This window comes from Ascaphus truei, chromosome 7 (assembly GCF_040206685.1).
Source record: "Ascaphus truei isolate aAscTru1 chromosome 7, aAscTru1.hap1, whole genome shotgun sequence".
NCBI classification, from domain to species: domain Eukaryota; kingdom Metazoa; phylum Chordata; class Amphibia; order Anura; family Ascaphidae; genus Ascaphus; species Ascaphus truei.
Window position 1 is genome coordinate 46,265,416 of NC_134489.1, and position 21,557 is coordinate 46,286,972.

General features: G+C 43.7%; 1 protein-coding gene across 1 annotated transcript; it reads right to left on the reverse strand.

Annotated features, from left to right (window-relative positions):
- Positions 1-13,572: 13,572 nt before the first annotated feature.
- LOC142499197 (mRNA decay activator protein ZFP36-like) lies at positions 13,573-19,920 on the reverse strand. The gene is made up of 2 exons (XM_075608222.1): positions 19,555-19,920; positions 13,573-17,546 (listed from the first exon to the last, which is right to left on the reverse strand). Exons 1-2 carry the CDS (start codon positions 19,606-19,608, stop codon positions 16,590-16,592), a joined length of 1,011 nt encoding a protein of 336 aa, XP_075464337.1. The 5' UTR covers positions 19,609-19,920; the 3' UTR covers positions 13,573-16,589.
- Positions 19,921-21,557: the final 1,637 nt, after the last annotated feature.

A 21,557-nucleotide genomic window follows, 5' to 3' on the forward strand; every position in this document is an offset into this window, starting at 1 on the left:
GTCGACACGGGAAAGAATGAGGGCCTTTTGTAGAGTTTTAGCAGTAGAGCAACAGAGGAAAGGGTGTATCTTTGCAATGTAATGGAGAAAAAAAAATGTTAACAAAATGACACGTTTTACCTACATTGTGAATGTGAGGGAGGAGTCAAATGTAATAACTAGACAGCATGCTTGTGATACTGGGTTTATGATAGTGCTGCCAACAGTAATAGAGAAGGCACTAGGGCCAGGCTTGGGAGGAAGTATGAGAATTTTTAGTCGGTAGAGAGACATTCAGACTTTGTTTTGTATAGCAGGTGTAAGGTCAGGGGTTGAAAGGTTAATTTGTGTATCCGTATAGGTGATATTTGAACCCAAGAGATGTGATGATGTCACCTAGTGAGTGTGTAAAGAGAAAAGAGAAAGAGGTCACAGGACAGACAGATTGGCAAACGACACTGAAAGTATGGTGGGAAAGGTAAGAGGAAATCCAGTATAAAGCTCCGTTACAGATACCAAGATTATGGAGAATGTGAAGGAGAAGAGGGTAGTCCACATTTTCAAAGGCTGCAGAGAGGTCAAGTAATATTAAGCAGTGTGTAATGACCTTTATCTTCGGCAGCATGAAGGTCATTAGTTATTTTGGTGAGGGCTATTTTGGTGGAGTGAGCAGTGTGGAAACCAGATTGTAGAAGACCTAGGGGAGAACAGGCGGTAAGATTATGGAGAAGGCAAGAGAATACAAGGCGTTCAAGGAGTTTGGAGACAAAAGGCAGGAGGGATAAGGGACGATAGTTAGAGACACAGGTAGGGTCAAGTTTGCAATTTCAGTAAAGGCATAGATGTTGCGTGCTTGAAAGAGGTGGGAAAGGTTCAGGAGCCGATGGAGGAGTTGAAAATGTGTGAGTTTAAGGATTAAAGTGGTAGCAAGATGTTTGAGAAGATTGGAGGGAAAAGGGGTCAAGGAGGGCAGGTGGTAGAGGGAGGAGATCAGCAGTGACACTGCCTTGGTGACAGAGGGAAAAAAAAAGAAAAAAGAGTAAAGGCAGGCAGGAATAGTTAGGAACATGTGTAGAAGAGTAAGAATAAGCAACAGGCGGTGCTCTGAGTAGAGTCAAAGCCAGTGAAGAGGCAGTGTGGGTTAGGCTGAGGCCCCAGTACCTCCGCTGCACGCGTGCCCGCGAGACTGGCGGCGCGTGCAGCCGATTCCCCGGTCTGCAGTGAGCTGCAGGAAGAGAGACCGGGGGGAAGGGGGGCGTGGCGGGGGGCGTGGCCATGACGTCACCCGGCAGGTTCGTCCTCATTGGCTGAACCGCCGGGGGGCGCGGCTTAGCGCTCCGTCGCGAGTCCTGCTCTCAATTCTATTGAGAGCAGGAGCAACTCTCGCCACAGCGCTGCCGTCCCCCCCTCGCAGCGGGCCCGGCGCCATTGAGGGGAGGGCTCTCGTCCCTGCAGCGTCCGCCACAGCAGGCGCTGCACTAGCCAGCGGGGACCAGGCCTTAGACTTGTGAGCAGGGCCACCAACAGCTTTCATGGGGCCCAGGACAAGGGTTTCCATGGGCCCCCCATGTCAGCAGCCTTGTGAGCCCCCCTTTCTTTTACACTTCCACCCCCCTTGCTCTCTCACCCCCTCTATTTCTCTCACCCTTCTCCCCCATATAATGCTCCTCCCTCCCTTACATCCCCTCTCCTCCTCCCTCCCTCTCTTAGGTGGGGGAGGGAGAGGTACTGGCCTGGGTGAGGCAGGAAAAGAGGTATGGGGTAACTAGGTATGGTGTAGGGAAGAGATATGGGGTAAGGGGGAAAAAGGTATGGGGTAAAGGGGGAAAAAGGTATAGGCAAGAGATGGGGGAAAGTGGGAAAAAAAGATATGCGGCAGTGTATTGGGTAAATGGGGGGGGGGGGAGAAGTATGGAGGTAAGGGAAAGAGGTAATGGCTGAGGGGAGTTTACCTTGGTATGGAGTGGAGGGCTGGAGGAGGAATCAAGAACACGTTGGTGGTAGGCCATCCTAGATGGCCCGCAGAGGCTCAACAATTAGGCCCTGTAATGGTCCAAGGAGGGGCCCCGATAAGAGACCTGCAACGGTCCGCTAAGGAGCCTTGAGACAGCCGGCGGAGGGGCCGAGATGGCATGCTGAGGGGCCTTGTGAAGGGGCCTACAATGGCCCACAGAGGGTCCTTGAGACGGCTCACAATGGGGCCGTGAAGGTGGTGGATGCTCCAAAAATAGGTAGGGGGTGTTGATTTGTTATGGAGCAGAGGAGGAGGTGTGTGTGGAATGTTATGGACCGGGAGGTTGTTATGAGCTGGAGGTGGGTTGTTATAGTGGGAGGATTCAAACACTTTTCCCGCCTGTGCAGTTATATTAGCTAGTCCCCACCAACCAGGAAGGCCCTGATTGGCTCTACAGCTAAGCTAGTCATGTGTGTTTCTTTTACTGACTCGGAGAGGCCCATTCTGTTACAGAAGTGGGCAGGGAGGAAGGAAGTCAAGCGCAGCAAACTTTTGCAAATGGCGGCTATGCCAGTGAGCACGATGGCTGGGTCTCTACCCCACTGAGGAGCAGGCCTGCTTGTTAGAGGCAAGCTTTCGGGAAGGGATTTGGATTCTATTAGAGGAAATGACGGAGTTGGGAGGTGAAATTCTTTCAGTCAGGGAGAGGGAAGGCATAGCAAGAAAAAAAATTACAAGAGAGATCGAGTTAGCGGATGGCGATCCCATGTAGTTACCCGCCTATGCCTGGACAGAGTTTGCTCATTGGGCATAGTTCCTAAAAAAAGAAAGTGGGAACTTTCCGGATAAAACATGTTGATTTAACCGGAGGGATCGTCTGTAAATGACGGCATTGACAGGGAGCGTTGCTCGGTTGGTTATGCTAATATTGATCAGGCAGTGGCATTTAGTGGTTAGGTACAGGAGGGGCACGTGATTGTCAGCTTTTGCCAAATTCTGCATTTAGGTTACTGCCAATATACCCCCCAGTGTTTCCACCTGTTGGGGTGCGACAATTATTTTGTGGATTTATGCTTGCCAATGGGGTGTGCCCCAGCGCTTATACTTTGAAACTTTCCGCACTTTTCTGGAATGGGTAGTTCGAAAAAGAGTTAAAGCAATGGGGGTGCTACACTATTTGATTTTTTGTTCATAGGTCAGTTTTTTAGGAATCGAAATTGATTGGGTCCTTATGGAATATAGACTGCCCACCCAGGGAGAAGCTGATGGCTTTGAAAAATTCAGTGGACGCATTTAGGTCGCTCAAAAATGTAGTTTACAGTAATGCATTTACAGAACTTCGGGAGACATCTGGTTTTTGTGGCCAGGATAATGCCAGTTTGGAGGGTATTTCCCAAATGGCGAGCGGCTGCTAAGGCTGGGGTGAGATGTTCACATCCCTTTAAAATAATAACAGCGGGACTTCCGGTATGGCGCCAGGGCTGTGAGGACGCACTGAGAAGAGCTCCGCTGGCCCGCCGGGGAAAACCGCTGTAACCGCGAGAAAATAGCCGGCAAAAATCAGTCAGAATTTAAAGGGACAGGCACCCCAACAAGCGGAGGCACCTGCATGGAGAAATATCTCTCCAAAACTGCACAGATGGCCCCAAAACAGCAGCAACAGCGCCAGGACAAGGGAGAGAGAAGGAGAGAGACACAGAAAATGGCCGACAGCCACGAGGCTCAGGCAGGAGAATCCAGCCAGAACGGGGAAGCAGACAAGCAGGCACAAACAAGGTCAGAGCATGAAAGTATTGCAAAGGCTGTAGCAAGAGAAATTCTCCCCCAATTTGATAAAAAAATTGACAAAATAAAAACATCCATAGAAGAGCTGAAAAATGAGCTGTCAGCACACACCTCAAGAGTGGAAGAGGCTGAAACAAGAATTAGCACTATGGAGGACGAAATGTCTGACGTGCATCAAGCACTAGAAACAATGCGGAAAAAAAACTGCATATTAGAGGAAAAAGTAGACGACCTTGAAAACCGGTCCCGACGAAACAATATAAGACTGATAGGAGTACCTGAATCAATAAAACAGCACCAGCTCATAGAGTTCTGCGAGAAATGGATCCCAGAACATCTTGGACTATCCGCAGACAATGCAATAAAGATAGAGAGAGCGCACAGAATGGGTGCTGCAAGACAAGACCAAGAAACTAAACCTAGAGCAATAATAGCAAAGATTCTCAACTTTGATGACAAAGTCAGAATTATCAAAGCTTTCAAGGAGATGGACCAACTGACATTTGAGAACAAGAGAATAATGATTTTTCAGGACTATTCGGCCACGGTCTCACAAAAAAGGAGAGAATTTAGCAGGGTATGCACCACTCTCTACAAGCAAAAACGGAAATTCGCATTGATTTACCCAGCAACTCTAAAAATATACACCGACACAGGGGTGAAAACCTTCACATCCCACGACCTGGCGGAAAAGTACGTGACAAAGACGACAATCCCCAGGAACGCAGAGGAGGACCGGAATGACACAAGAGACGATGACCGCTAAAGTGGACAGATGCAGAGCCCAAGATTACATTTTACTTGAAAGAGACTGAATTAAGACATTTGTCCCGTGTCCCATGATAAAAGATAAAAAAAAAAAAAGTGAATGTATGGGGGTGTGCAAGAACATAAGCATAAGTGTGGCCCAAGAAGGGGTATGAACAAGCATAGAGTGAGTGACAGTACATAGGGATATATATAGATATCTGAATGTGTAACTGATATTAACCCGCAAAGGAATGCTTGCTGGAATGGATGCAAGGGAGTGACCAAACCGGGAGGGGGGGGGAGATAGAAAGATACAACAGGGGAGGGAGAGACAAGAACGCCTCAGGCAAGAGAATGGAGGGGGGGGGGAAAGAGGGAAGGGGAGGAAAGGGACACGAGGGGGATGAGAGGGGGGGGAGAGAGGGGGAGTGGAGAGAAGGGGGGAGGAGAGAAGAGAGAGGGAGGAGGGAGGGGGGGGAGGATGATGAAGAAAGGGAGGGGCAAGCGAAAAAGAAAGAGAGGTCAAAACAAAAAAGCATAAAAACATAACAATGTGATTGTGATTGTCATGCAATAACCTGAAAGTTCTTTTTTTTATCCTATTGTGTTCTTATTGAGTTAAACCTACAGTAGACTCCTGGTATCGCAACGGGGAGAAAGCAGCATAGTGAGAACAAGAAGAGATAAAGACAGATAACGGACAGAAACAGACAACCTAACAGCAAGAAAATAACCGATCCCCAAGGGGGACAGAGACGGGCAACCACGACACTGATGTAAGGTATACAGCTACACAACCACATGAACATACAAACAATGAGACCAAGAGAATAGCGGGAAGGAGGGCGCACACACACACACATGCCACAACAATAGAAGCACTCATAACATCAGCAAGAAACGTAAGGAGACGAACAAGAGGGAAACATAGACATACAGACACCTTAATATACGGCCAAAGATAGGAAGAAACAAGGACAAAATAGCCAAGGGACAGGGACACAACAACAAAACCGAAACAAAAGAATAAAACAAAAAATGACACACAACAGAACAAAAAAAAAAAAAAAAAAAAAAAAATACAAAATAAAATAGTAAATATACCCCCCGGCGGGGACAAGGAGACTAAAGTGCATACACAAGGAGACACACAAGAGGGTAGAAAGTACACCTCTGGAAAAAAGTGAAGTCCAGAAAAGAAAGGAAAGTTAAAAGTTTAAACAGTTAAAAGGTTAAAAAAAGTTAGAAGTTCTAATACAGAAAAGCAGGCAGAGATCATGTTGACAAGCCAGGCTAACAAAAACATAAAAGAGTGTTGGGAACAAGTAGAAAAGAGAGAAAAAACCCAGAATATCATAATTAACAGGAAACAAGAGAAAGCAAACGATGACATACATAGAGGACACAGAACAGACTTAGACACAAAATGCATACTCGAATAATAACATGGAATGTGAAAGGGCTTAACAACCCAATAAAACGCAGAAAAGTATTAAGCTACCTAAAAAAACAAAAAGCAGACATAGCATTCCTGCAGGAGACGCATCTAAATTCAAAAGAAAGCAATAAACTACAAAGAGATTGGGTAGGACACAGCATTTTCTCCCCGGCAATAGGAAAAAAAGCAGGAGTGGCCATACTCATAAATAAAAATCTCCCCCTAGAAATAATCAACACAGAGAGAGACAGTGAGGGAAGATTCATAGTAGCAGAGGTCAGAAGTGGAGGAATAGACTACCTCCTAGGAAATGTCTATGGACCAAATGACCATAAGACGGAGTTTTTCCAAGAAACTATAAACAAGATACTAAAATACAAACATAGAAACCTAATACTGGGGGGGGACTGGAACGCAATACAGGACAAGTTCCTAGACAGATCAAATCACAACGATAGCATGCCCAAAGACAGCGCCCAAACCAAAAATATGGAATTGATTAAAACAGCACTAGGGATAGTAGACGGATGGAGAACGCTCAACCCACTGGAGAGGGACTTCTCCTTCTACTCCAATGCACATAATTCATTTTCACGAATCGACGCAATATTACTAACACCGAACCTACTAAACAAAATAACACACATAGACATGGGAGAGATAATTATATCTGACCACGCAATGGTACGCCTAGATCTAGATATGGGACTGGGCAGAGCAAGCCCAAACACCTGGAGATTCCCAAATTACCTAAGCAATAACGAAGACTTTGTGAACTACTTAAGGAGAGCCTGGGAGAGATTTGACAACACAAACCAAGAACACAGAGCAAACCCCATACTCTACTGGGAAACATCAAAAGCGGTAATTAGAGGGGACATTATGGCATATGTATCCAGAAGAAAGAAACAGGCAACACAGGAATTCTGTAAGGCCAGTAAAGAACTAAGCGAGGCATTCAAAATATTCAAAACAGACCCAACACCCCAAAACAAAGAAAACTATAGCCAGAAAAAATCCACATGTGAGGTATGGCTAGAAAAAAAAGAACTAGGGAAAAAATCAGTAAAAGAAGCCAAATTTTTCCGACACGGTAATAAGACGGGTAGACTCCTGGGAAATCTTATGCGTAACTACAGGCCAACTGCGCCCATCACTAAAATATATGATAAGACAGAGATAATCACAGAAGCAAAAAAAATAAACGAGGTGTTCAAAGAATACTACAGCAAACTGTATAGGGACGGACAAATAAATACAGAAGCAAGAGATATATTTTTTAAAGATATTAAAATACCTAAAGTAAGTCAAGAAGAAATAGATAGTTTAAACTCCCCTATCACTCAAAAAGAGATAAAGGACACAATCCAAAACCTAAAAAACTGCAAGGCCCCAGGTCCAGATGGCATGTCAGGGGAATACTACAAACTCCTAAAAGAAAACTTGATAGAACCATTACAACATCTATATCACAAAGCCCTTAAAGACGCCACGTTTATGCAAACAAGTGAAACAGCCCACATAATGCTAATACACAAACAGGGCAAGGACCCCCTAAGACCAGAATCGTATAGACCAATATCACTGATCAATCAAGACGCAAAAATATTCACCAAAATTATGGCAGATAGGTTAGCGAACATTCTTCCATCCTTGATACACCCTGACCAGTCGGGATTTGTCAAAGGAAGATCCGCAGTGAAAAACATCAGAAAAGTACTAGCGGCAATAGAGTGGGTCAGACTACACAAGATAGAGAATACAGCCCTAGTAACAATCGATGCCGAGAAAGCATTCGATAACATAATGTGGGAACATGTGTTCTTTGTGATAGATAAATTTGGATTCAAGGGAAACTTTAATAACATGTTAAAGGCAATGTACAACACCCCAAAGGCTAGAATAATAGCAGCAGGACACCTATCAAGCCCATTCCAACTATACAGAGGGACACGCCAGGGGTGCCCGTTGTCACCCCTGCTGTTCAATCTAGCTATAGAGCCTCTGGCTATCTACCTGAGACAAATGAAAGACTTTAAGGGGATAAAGATAAACAAAACAGAATTGAAACTATCAATGTTCGCTGACGACATACTAATGTTCATGACTAACCCAGACGAATCAATCAAAAAGGTCCTACAACAAATAGAGACATTCGGGTCATTCGCAGGCTTTAAAATAAATATATCTAAAACAGAAATGATGTACATCAAAAAAAACCCAGATACTAGGACACCATATAATTTCCCTATAAAAGTAACAAAAAAACCCATCAGATACCTAGGGATAATGCTGGAGGCAGAAATTTCCAGACTATACGAGAATAACTTTAAACCTATCATAAAAAAAATAGTACAGGAACTAAAAAACTGGACGACACTACCCTTATCGCTATTTGGGAGAGCAAGTGCGATCAAAATGATATCGTTTGCCAGACTCCTCTATCCTATGCAGACTCTCCCCATGCTCCTCAAACATGAAGACAATACGGCAATAAATAGAGCGATGACAAAATTCCTATGGGGAAACAAGAGAAGCAGAATAGCTCTAAAAAAACTACAACTACCTAAGGAAATGGGGGGTATCAACCTGCCAAACATCAGGAACTATAACATAGCAAGCATAATGAGACATGTAGGAGACTGGATAAATGATACCAATCACTACTCCTCCCTAGAAATAGAAAAGGAGTTCTCTCCAGAGACCTCCCTGAAAGAGCTATTACATACTAAATGGGGAGATATCCCAGTGACACAAAGAAACAACATACTAATCAAAGATACTATAGTAACATGGAAAACGGTCAGGAAAAAGTTTAAATTGTCACATACAATCTCAAGATATCTACCAATTCAAGACAACCCCAAATTTATACCAGGGCATACCCAAACATCATTCCAGATTTGGAAACAAAAAGGGATTACTTGCCTAAAAGACGTGATTAACACAGACAAACAGGAATATATGACATTCCAGGAGCTCGCACAAAAATGGGACATCCCCCAAAACCTAATACATGCTTTCTCATATACACAGTTAATCAGTTTCTGCAAAAAGCTGACAAATCACAAAATCACAGTACTAAATAACAATAGAATAGACGACTATTTTAAAGCAAAAGAGCAGGACAAAAGTAAATTATCAGAGCTATACAGCATTATCAGAGATCAAGACATAGAGAGCACACACGCCAACACACTCAAGGCATGGAAAAAAGATTTCCCAGAAATACAAAGCATGGAACAGCTAATACAGGGCATACACAGGGTGCACAAGATCATACCGTCAGAGACATGGAGAGAAATGCAATACAAAATAACACATAGAGCATACATAGCATTTAAACGACAGATAAAGACCAGGACAGAGGACACCACGTTTTGCCCAAAATGCAAGACACCAAAGGCGGACCTTAAACACTGCCTCTGGACATGCATACATATATCTAGATATTGGGACCAAGTGCTAGACTATATGAAAACAAAATTAAAAGTCTCATGGACAAAGGACCCAATACCTATTATATTTGCAAATATAGAGAACTGGACGGAGGGCAAACAAATCAGCAGAGCAGTAACCAGACCCACAGAGATTATACTACTAGCGGCAAGAAAGACCATTATGATAAACTGGATACAAACACAACAGCCCTCAATGGAACAACTACAAGACACATTATACAAACTAATGACAATAGACAAACTGGAGACGTCCACAGACAGAAACAGAACAACGAAAGAGTTCCGCCAGAGATGGGACTGGTTCCTCGAGGAAAGAGACTCGCAGACAGGGGACAGTCTAGTTCAGGGTAAAGACTGGAGACAGAGGACGGAAAGGGGTGAACAAGACTAACACGACAAGTTAGGTTAGAATACAAGGTTAAAGTTTAAGGTTAATTAGATAGGAATCGAGCTGGAGTAAAACGTATACAAAAAGTGTAATACAAGTATGTAATGAGGGAAACAGACCCGGAGAAAACACAATCGCTCGCACTCAGAGCAAAAAAAATGAATCCAAGCTTGAATTCAGAGTTAAGAAAAATGTATGATCAATATATGAAAAATATGTAAACAATATATGTGAACAAGGTGCGACACAATGTACATGTAACAGCACAAACTTTTTCAAGTTGTTCGCCTGTATACTGAAAATGTACCCAATAAAAAAATATTTGTGAAAAAAAAAAAAAAAAAAAAAAAAATAATAACAGCGGAGATCCGGATGGATATGGGGGGGGGAGGGAGAGTTCTTGCGTTGTTACAATGGGGGGGGGCACTGTGGAGGGGGTCGGCCGACATCCAACAACAAGCTCCAGCTCTTACAGATGCAGCTGGGTCAGTGGGAAATGGGGTGTATTTTGAGGCATCGTGGTGTGGGGAGTAGTGGCCGGACGCATGGGCGGAGTCTCAGTTAATAAAGAACCTGACGTTCCTACAATTTCTTGGCTTTATTACGTAAATTTCTACTAACTTGCCTGAACTGAAACATAACCTTTAGGGTTAGGCATGTACCTGGGGTGGCTAACTGGGTTGCTGAGGCTTTATCCCAAATGCAGCTGGAAGAGTTCAGGAGGTTGGTGACAAACAGAATAACAATAAAGGAGTGCAAACTGAATCCCTCACGTGCACAAGCGCTTGTGCAAAATAACTCAATTACTTAGTGCAGCCTCCAAAAAACAGTCACTAGTACTTGGGGTGCTTATCTTGGCAGTAATACCAGGATCTTGGTGGGGAACTTGGGTTAGAGGTATCTGAGGTGGTTGGAAACAAAAGAAAACAGCGCACAACGCCAAATAGTGAAGCAAATTCAACAATATATTATAGAATTAAAAAGGGGGTAATATATCTGCGTACATGAAAAAAGTTGGTAAAAGGCATGTAGTGTGTATCACACTGTTTACCACTCGGCAGCTGTTAACTGTAGAATCGGGTGCTTGCTTCCCTCTGCTGATGCAGCTCAGTTGATTCTGGGGCAGGACGTCAGTCTTTCACTCCCAAGGGGATTTCCCTTCATGCAGCCAGGTTCAGCAGCTGGTACTGGGGCTCTGTGAAATCGCTCCTGCTTCCTGGCCGATATGAAGCTGCTCCTGTACCTCGGCAGGTGTATCCTCTGCACAGAGGTAAAAACGCAGCTTGCTGGGGTGCCCTCAGCGTGCCGCGATGCCGCTCTGTCGCGGGACGCTGTGTAGTGACGTCACTGTCTACACAGCAGTGGTGGATTCAATAGGGAAGTTTGAACAGTCTTACAAAGTCTCTCACAAGTGTCCAAAACAGCACACAGGATGAAATAAAAACAGGACAGGCCAATACATAGACAAAGGCCAATGTAGGCAGATATAAGGCAATAGAATGTTACATCCAACTAGTTTCGTAGAATTAACTACTTCTTCAGGGAATAATTAACTTAGTGCAGCCTCCAAAACACAGTCACTAGTACTTGGGGTGCTTATCTTGGCAGTAATACCAGGATCTTGGTGGGGAACTTGGGTTAGAGGTATCTGAGGTGGTTGCCTTCTTGACGTACGTGCTAGTTTTAATAGAGAAAGGGCTAGCAGGCAGCTTGGTGGAAAGGAATCGTGCGAGGGTGGCATTTTTTTAAAATCCATTTAAGGGGTGTGGACGATTGGATTAACGCTTTCATAGTGAGGGCAGTAGCCGGTTTGAAGAGGGCATCAGCAGTCCAGGACGCCGGTCACTCCACCAGTGCTAGAGTGGCTGGTTCAGGTGACTGAGTTCTCCTCAGTTTGAGGCAAAGCAGCATTTAATGCAGCATTTATGTTGGCATATTACGCGTAAGGCCGGTCAGCCGAGTGTGTGGTGCAGAGGCCGGGATCACTCAGGCTGCTGGTGCAGCAGTCTAAGATTGGCCAGTAAGGGCGCTTGGATTTCTCTAAAGGGGTTGGAGACAGCGCTATTTGCCCGATAAGGCTGAGCTAATAGTGCCAGCGACGGCAACCGATGACATCACCCGTCGCCATTGCTATAGTTGCAATTCAAGTTTAGGCGACGTCGCTGGCTATAAGGCCAGTGACGTCATAAAAGGGGAAGGCAGAGGGACGGAGAAGCTCACTGATTGGCCACAAGGAGAGACTGTCACTGGAAAAAAAAATTCAATTAACAGTTACTACCAGGTTTTTGGTAGTGCTGCCTTTTGGTCACACCGCCACGTGCACTATAAGCGCCGACAAGGCATTTGTTTTGATGCAACGTGCTGGCACTATAAGCTCAGCCTAAGGAGGCTAGTGGTCAACATGGAGGTTTGTCCTCCTATCCCAAGCCCAGTGCTGGTGCATGCAGATGGTGGGCTGGTATCAAAATTTCAATACTAGCAGGTTATCCAATTGTGCCTTAAAGATCTGGGGATAGATGGTACCTGGTTTGGAACCCACTCCTTCTGTATAGGGTCGGAGACAGAGGCAACTGGGGTCGGCCTAAGAGCAGAGATGATCAAAAGGATTGGCCATTGGGAATGCAGCCTGTAGAGGCTATGCTAGACCTGGGGTTGAGATAGGGGGGCGTTGGGTTGATTTTGTTTTGATATTTTAGGTTTTTCGCCTCCAGACGTTTGGATCATCAGATTCTTTTATTCATTGAACGGAGACGCATGCGGTCATCCAGCCATATGGGAGGAATTTGGGCTCGAGTGGGAAGCAGTGACCCATGTTCTAGTGGGGCGGGCGAGGTTTGAGATGGAATTAGCCGTTACCAGAACTGATGAAAGACAAACAAGCATAAGATAACATGAAGATACAACCAAGTTATGAAAAACAGCAAGGGTGTATGACAAGGTGACACCATATCACTAAAGCTTTTTATAGTAACACTAGAAGAATGGTTCACGACAATTGAGAAGAAAGTCGAATCAAGGGAAGATAAATAATGAATACGAGTCACATACAATTTGCAGACATTGTTATTTTTGCCAGAAGATCTCCAGCAACAAAATCAGATAATTTGCTGAACCAAGTCAAAAGGTGGGCCTCCATATGAATCTCAAGAAGACCAAAGTGATCTTCAACAAATGTGTCAACTCTACAAAGATTGAAATAAATGAAACAGAACGAAAAGTCAAAACAAACACTGTCTACGTTGACCAGCAAATATCAATGGTCGGGAAACTGTTAAATTAAATATTTGGGGAATGAAGATGGGATGGAGCACATTTATAAAAGACAATTGTTCAAGGGAACCTTCCACTGTGCCTTATGAGGAAAGAGTTCAACCAGTGGATTATGCTTGTGGTGTAAAGTGTATTCTGCCCGTTTTCAAATAATATGGATGCAAAACTTGGACTCTAAATGCAGAAGCTGCAGACAATTCAAAAAAAAGTATGGAGAGATGTATGCTGGTTATAACTTAAAGTGACAGACAAAAAATAAATAAATATATGAACAGGTTCGAAAACAAACAAAAGTCTATGACATCATTACAAGGTTGAAGAAATTAAAAACAGCAACCGGACATAACGTAAGTAAAAAATGACAATCATTGATAAAGATGGCACTTGACTGTATTTGAAATGCTATAAAATGAGGTGTTGAAATTAGAAAAATGTGTTATAAAACATACAATCCTAAATACACCAGTTCTCCCCAGTCTAACATCTATCAAAAATCTCTTTGATTTTGGAATAAAATAACATGATACAAGTGGTTTTTGTTGACCAGTCATACTTTTTTTTTATTTTATCATCATAAAATAACTAAAAACAAACAAATGTACAGCAAATATATTAAAGCAACTTGTAACAAAAAAAAAAAAAAACACAACATGAAATGAAAATATTTAAATAAAAAAAAACAACAAAAACACAAAATAAATTAAAAATATAATTTGTTAACCACGGCTTCCGGAGGGGCTAGAAATGCACTGCAAAGCAAAATAATTGTGCGCAAAGCATTATGACAACATGCAGAGCATTAAGTTGCAAGTCCCTCTGGCAACGAAAGAGCTAGAAATGGAGCAAAGGCAAAAACTACAGACATATTAAAACACATTGTACGTCCGTTAAACTGTAAAATAGTTTTACGACTTGCTAAATATATAAGATTTTTGGTTAATTGACAACTGCACCTTGCATACATTTCTAATGAAATTCATTCCCTACATACTGTATGGGTTTAGACGCTTTGTTGCAGACCTGCAGAAATAACAGCACAGCCGTAAAACACTACAGGAGAGACCAGGGAAGATTACAAATCTGTACATTAAAGTTTCATTGTGAATGCACAGAAGACGACATTAACGCCTCTATTATCTAGGCCCTGACAAGACCTGGACTGCCTTATAGCAACCCTGAGGATGTCACAAAACCATATGTAGCCAGGCAAAAGGTTACAAACAAGTACCTAAAAGGTATAGTGACGAGGACCTTCACAGTTTATTTTGGATTACAGGAAAGCTGAAGCTTCTCACAGAGAACGCTGTGCAAGCCTGATATACAAAGTGAAAGGGTCCCTTTTTACGCAAATCTAACCCTAAATTCTATACATGTGCCTGTGAGGATTAGGCATCTCAGGAGCCATCTTAATGTAATCACGAGTTAACCCCTTCAGGACCTGTTACGCTCAAAGGGTAATTAATACTGCAGCATGCGCCTTTCTCTGCAGCCATGAAGGGTTAACCCCGATTCTATTTAAGATGACAAAATAATGGTTTCAAGAGCGTTTAGAATAACTTTTTATCCCTTCACTCCACCATACAGTAACTTTGGAAGGGCAGATCGAGGTTCTACCTGGTCACATTTGGCTGTCACTTGAGCTAAGCAGGCAATAAATAAAAAATCCCTCGTGTGCATTTGACGAGTTTTCATGTGCTCAAAGATCAGTGTGTAATTCTACATAACAATTGACAGTGTTGCAGGAGACTCCCAGACTTTTTATAATTTAAAGCATGCAAGTTATCTTGTTCTCGAAAAGAAGAACTTTAAAACCTACAACATGTTCTATACTACAAACATACACAGAAGGCATCCAAATTATTGTTGGACACTGGTTTGCAATTCATAGAAAAATTCAATATTGTAAAATATATATATTTATATACACACAAAAAAAATGTTTAAAAAAAGGAATGTTATTACAGAAGCATCTTCTGCGCAAGTCAAAATCAACAAACTTGCTGTTTGGAGCTTACCCTGCACCTGTACCACAGCCAATCCAGAGTATTAGCTTATTTACACGAAGTCATTGATGGTGCAATTACTGAGCAGATGACAAAAAGCGAACCAAACTGGGACTTTAACCCATTTGCTACCAGATAGGCCTTCAACACATTGGAAAGCAAAAGTGTTTCAGTGGGCGGTGCAAGTTATGCGTTAAACTGTGATAGTTCTGATTGGGAGAAGTTGAAGTGAAGGGGAATTTCTGAGCTACAGTATAGTCGTACATCAATCTGCACTATCACAGTAGAACGAATAACCCCCAATATATAATACTCAGAAAAAGAATTTCAAACATGAATCAATGTATCCATAATATGATGATATGTTGCCTTCCTTGTGTTACCAGGAACAACCAGAAGGTATATCTCAATACACCGCACAAAATAAGACATAGCACTGTTTCTGTGCAGTAATCTCTGCATTTCTGAGCAGGTGCAGTTATTATGACCAAGACGCTAGAGTGAAACGTCTCATACATTTTAAACAAGTTAGGCAAATGCTAAAAGGTTAATTAATAAATCACAGACGAGCTGCATATTAATAGACAGCGTGACACAGACTACAAGTGTCCTAACAGTGTTATCTCTGCACAGCTGGTAATAGACATGCGCTCCACACATACAGATCCCCATGAAACGGGAATAGATGTCCTGTATAGTATTTGTTTGCACAGCAACCATTTACAATTCAGATTGAAACAAGCCACTGCTCTGCAGGGATCTACAAGAAGGGACACAAGTGCAATGATCTACAGGTTGAGGATAGGGGATTATTGTCCATATTTACTCAAAACTTCAAGTGAACAGGCTGTAATGCGTCTTCCAGAGTCTTATGACATAGCAATGCTTAATAAGTATGGCCCTATATCTGTAAACCAATTAAGGAAGGAGGGTCCAGCACCGATTTTTTGCTCATCCAGCAGTGAAGGGAATAATCACAATATGTTCTGGTACATTCAGTCCACCCATTCGGTGTAACGTGACACACACACACACACACACACACACACGTTACAGTTTTAGATCATAAGAAGATCCCAGGTTCCCAGAAACATACATTAGGATTTCCCACATATCCCGTTATTCATACAGGTTGTTTGTGAAGGTTACACATTCCAATATATTCAATGTAAAAAGCATCCAGATCAGTATTCTAACTACTACAGGGTTCAACAGGGCTACAATATATTGTCTGATGCACAGGAGCGGTGTGCATTTGTAATATACTGTACAGAGCAATGTATTCATGTGCAGAATAGTGTGTATCCGTAATTTGCAGTTATACGTTGTAAACCCCTTCAACACAAATGGTTAAAATACTAATCTGGATTATTTTTCTTTAATGTATGCAACCATATTTAGGATGAATATGCTATATTAAATAATAGGAAATAATTCTTTAAGATTAGTGTCCACTCCCCCTTATTCCAACAGCGACAGGAACAGGATTACGTGTAATATATTGCTACTCCGGGTTCTCCTGGAGCAAGCGAGATTACTCAACCCCCCCCCCCCCTTTCACTCAGTCTGACAGTCTGCTGAAGATGGGGAGACGTTTGGCCTGTTGGAGAGCACAGCCTGGAGACTCAGAGCCACTGCTTTCCCCCCTCTCGCTGCCTTCGCTGTCTGGCTCTAATGTGCAGTCCTGGGTCTCCCCTGTCCCAGGAGCATCAAGACCCAGGCTGTCGGAGGGGAGGAGGGGCCTCGGCGTAGGTGGGCAAGGGGAGGAAGCAGAGCAATTGAAGGAGGGTAAGCTCAACTTCAGCGGGGAGGAGGGGGAGGAAGGTACTGAGGAGGGGAAGGGGGTAGAAGGAGAGAAGGTGGGCGTTATTGGGGTGGAGGGAGAGAAAGGGGAAAATGAAGGAGGAGAGGAAGAGAGGGATGAGGAGAAGAGGGAGAGGGAGGAGGAAGAGAGAGAGGATGGGATGCCCGAGCAGCTCAGGCTCTGCCTCAGGAGCTGAGGGCGCTGTGCCCGCTTGCCACTGCTGAACCTCTGCTCCTCTGCATTGTGAATGAAGTGGCAGCGAGCACCGTATGGGCAGAAGCCAGCAGTGTGATAGGTGCGGCACAGCTCTGTCTTGTACTTGGGGTGGCGGCTCAGCCCTCGGAGCTCACCGACACCATGAGCGAACTGGCACTTGGATCCATACTTGCAGACTCCGCTCTCATGAAAGGTGCGGCACATCTCTGTCTTGTAGCGGGAAGAGAGAGTCTTGGAACCTGGTGTTAGCCGTCCACTCTCCTCGATCATGCTCACCGAGCGGTCCGCGTGAAAAGGGATCTGGCGCAGAGAACTGGTAGGGGGCAGCTGAGACTCGCGAGTCCATGAGCACTGCGGGGGCCATGGTGTGAGGTCGGTCAGCTGCTCCTGGCTCCTCCCTCCCTCGCGTAGGATAAGGGGGCAAGCGGAGAGTGTGCGCTGCAGCCCGCCACAGGGACTTCCCTCCGAATGCTGCTCTGACAGCAGGGACAGAAAATCCTACATGTGGAAAGAAGAGAGAATGGGGTGAGGGGGAAGAGCAGACACTGAAAACCCTCAAGAGGACAATCCTCTAAAGAGAACACCCACCTGCAGCCACCTCCAGAGTTGAGCAAAGACTTTGTACACTTGGCTGTGCTTGCAGGTGGTGTACAGAAACACACACTGGTGTTTTTGTTGGAGAAATGCTAGAACCGTAAGCACAAAAACATTAATTTACATCAACTCTAATAATCAGCTTTAAATAAATGAGCAATAAGAAGCATTCCTCTCTCTCTCTCCCCCAGTCATAATCCAACCCCATCACTAATCCTTCCGTAGTCACTAGACAGAGTATCTGGTTGAATTCCCACAAATGGAAATAGCGCCCTGCGTCATATCTTAGAGAAGATGCACATACGATACATGTACTTAATGACAATGACCGAGATTTTAAAACATCTTGTGAAAACTGTGTGACTGGATGAGAGATCTATTGTCACGGAGAAAGCACGGAAATTATACATGGTTCAGATAATCTGGGGATGGGCGGCATAAGGAATAGATCACAACAATAAAATTGAACACTAACAACAGGTCAACAATGCTACTAACAGCATATGCATACAACTCCAAAACAGCAAGTTTTGTACAATACCCAACTAAAATCTTAATTTCACAAGTTTTAGCGACAGAAACAGGGCGCTTCTTGTAAAAATCAAAGTGACATCAATGCAGCATGAACGTATATTATAATAAAATGACATTGGTCAAAACAGGGGCATGCTAAGAGTCTTTACCAGAAGATCAAACAGATAATACAAAAGAGGAAGCCAACATCTGCACACAAAAAATTAAATAAAGAAGAGGACATAGGTACTGTATGAAAGCAAAAGTGGTGAAATTCTGGGGCAAGAGATATATATATATATAGATATAGATAATGATTATATATATATATATATATATATATATAGATATATATAGATAATGATATATATAGATATATATCTATATCTATATATATATATATATATATATATATATATATATATAGATATAGATATATATATATCTATATATATATATATACACACACACATATACACACACACCATTGAAAGCAATATTAAAAAAATGCATTAACAATTCCTTGGTGCATCTGGAGCAATTGTTTTGCCCCAGAACTGAACCACTTTTGCCTGGACACATAGACCCCATTATCCCCAAGTTCCAGACACTAAAGGGTGGTGATAATGGTGTTTTAATGCACAAGCTGCTGCTGGTTACACTGTGTACAACTTCTGCGTTTCAGCCCCCCTCCCCTCCTCCCCCCCTCCTAGCACAAAGCATGCACATGGTACCATTACAGAGGCTAGGGAGCATTCAGCACAGAGTAAACGATCAGGAACAGGGTTGCCACCTTAAGCATCCTTAATCTAAAAGCAAAAAACACAAACAAAAAACACAACAGATACCTGTATGAATGCAAATGAAGATTTGACACTTCCAGATTGTATGACTGCGGAAGAGCAGAGGGATGCGAGACATTTGCACTAATCTGCATCCAGGGCCATTTTTGGACATTCCCAGGTGGCAAAAATGGTCGCAGAGACATGAAAGTTCAGAAAAAAACACAACTGCGGAATTCTGGTCTAAACTGCACACTTATTTATGCAAACATTTTGTAGATTTTTCTGCTAAAGTTTAGCATTAAAAAAAGAAAAAAGTTGGGGGCGCTTGCACATATTCAAAACTAAATGCAAAGTAAAAAAGGGAGAAGGGCTCATAGCTAAAGCAACAAACAGATCAATAATTCGACCTCATTCAAAACTTTTCCTAAAATGTCTTAAAATAGCTTTTAAGATTTCAGAGAGGGGCAGATTCACACATCTCTACCCCAGAGAAGGTGAAACCCTCTCAATTGCCCAAGGGGCTTCAGCGCATTTCTCTGTGCATGTTGATCTGCAATGCGCTGCAGTCCCACAGGCAGCTTGGGGCGGGGGTGGGGAGGACATAGTTCAGTTACCTTGCACAAGTCTAGATCTAGCTCCAGGAAAGGGCTCAGGAGCTCGGAGGGCATGTTGTGGGGCAGCTTCTGGGGGTCCTCGCAGAGGTGGGGTGAGTTCTGGAGGTTGGTGGCTCTAGCTCCTTCTTAACACTGTGCACACAACGAAGTGCCTGCAAGCAACAGCTGATGGAGAATCCAGGAGACTGCACTCAAGGGACACGCCCCCTCACTGTGGTCCCTTCACAGGCTCCACCCACACGATAAGGCTCAGGCTTTTCATTGGTCGGTTTAGCACAGTTCTAGAAGCCCTATTGGTCCTGGCTGGGATAACCGTTCTTCTCTGTACAGAAACTTTCCAAAAACTCATAGTAATATTAATGATAATTATTTGTGACGTTTTTTTTTAAGGATGAAAGGAACCCTGCAAAGAAAATGTTATTTATATACAAACTACAATAAATGACGCATAGCAAACCATGAAGCTCCCTCTTACCCCAACAGTATCCAGTTATATTGCGGATTATCTTATCACAGCTACATCAGGCCCTATGTACTTAGATAACATTTTAATTGTTTTTGTGCGTCAACATTTTAGTGCTACAAAGTAGTGCAAACCTTAATAAAAATGTGTGCCCTATGAAGAGTTTATATATACTGTATGATGCATGTTTCTTCTAAACAAGTTTTGAAGCATTGCTCTCACCGTATGTTGACTACCTGCTTGATACAATTTAAATTAAACTATAATTATGTGTATTTTTTTATTTATAACTAGATTGAATAAATATCAATTGCTAGTGTAATATTATATTAGCCATACTGTGAAAATAATACATTTATCATCATTAACATCATTTTTTTTTAAATAAAAACAGCCTCCACTTAAGGGGCATCACAATACTTTACAGTTAAACAAATTAAAATGATGTACAATTGGTTCGCTAGACAGGGAATGCCAGAAGGATGAGGTAAGCTATATAATAAAACCTTTGGGCTGTCAAATAATTTTTTTTGTTGATACATACTGTGGCAATTTAATTTGGTAGTAACACTATTAAACGTTTTAGGGTTTACCCCAAGTGGAATTTAGCTGACAATTTTGATGCACAGCAGGGCCCCAGTCATGCGGCGCGTTCCGTTCTAAGGACCCGCCGCAAAGCGAAAATCGCCGGAAAGCAGAACGGGCGATTTTCATTAAGTGCGCGTGCGCATGCGCAGACCGGCAATGCGCCGTTCTACGCATGCGCAACATCTGCAAAAAAAATCATTCTGCGCATGTGCGACCCCGGACCGTTCTGCGCATGCGCAGAAATGGCGGCCCCCTTCTCGGTATCGCCGTTTCGACGGATCGACCGAAAAGCAGGGCGCCGAGAAGCGGGGCCTCGATGCACTTTGTACTTTTTTCCCCCACACAGAAACATTATTTTTTTTCTAGTACATACCATTTAAATCTGTACGCCTAGCACACAGGGCCGCCGACAGGGGGGGGGACAGGTGGGACAAGTGTCCCGGGCCCGTAGGCTGTGGGGGTAGAGGGGGTCTGGCAGCCGGGCAAAGCAGTTGGGGCCGACCTCTAATATCCGCCGGACCCCGGCTCTCCTCAGCTGCGGGCCTACCTCCACAATCACTGATCCATGCTTCTCAAGTCAACACGTCACCGGGCCTCCCTCCCATGCCGGTGCACGTCGGAGGCTCAGCGTGCTGACGTCCGAGAGGCCAGGCACACGCCAGAAGCTCAGCGTGGGACAGTCAGTGAGGAGAGAGAAGCCTGCAGCTTGGGAGAGCCGTGGCCTGGCGGCAACTAGAGGACCAGCAGCCGTGCCACCCACTGCCCCCGGGCCCGGCCTGAGACCATCCCCAAGGTAAGTCTGTATTATACATGTAGTTTTTTTTTATATAGGTGTAACGGATTTTCTGGCCTAGCCTGACCCACCCAATCTCACATTGGCCCCTGTGGTCTAACCAGTCCCCATTACAGTGTAGTGTCTGGTGGTGCACCTGTTGGCAACATGACTCCTGAG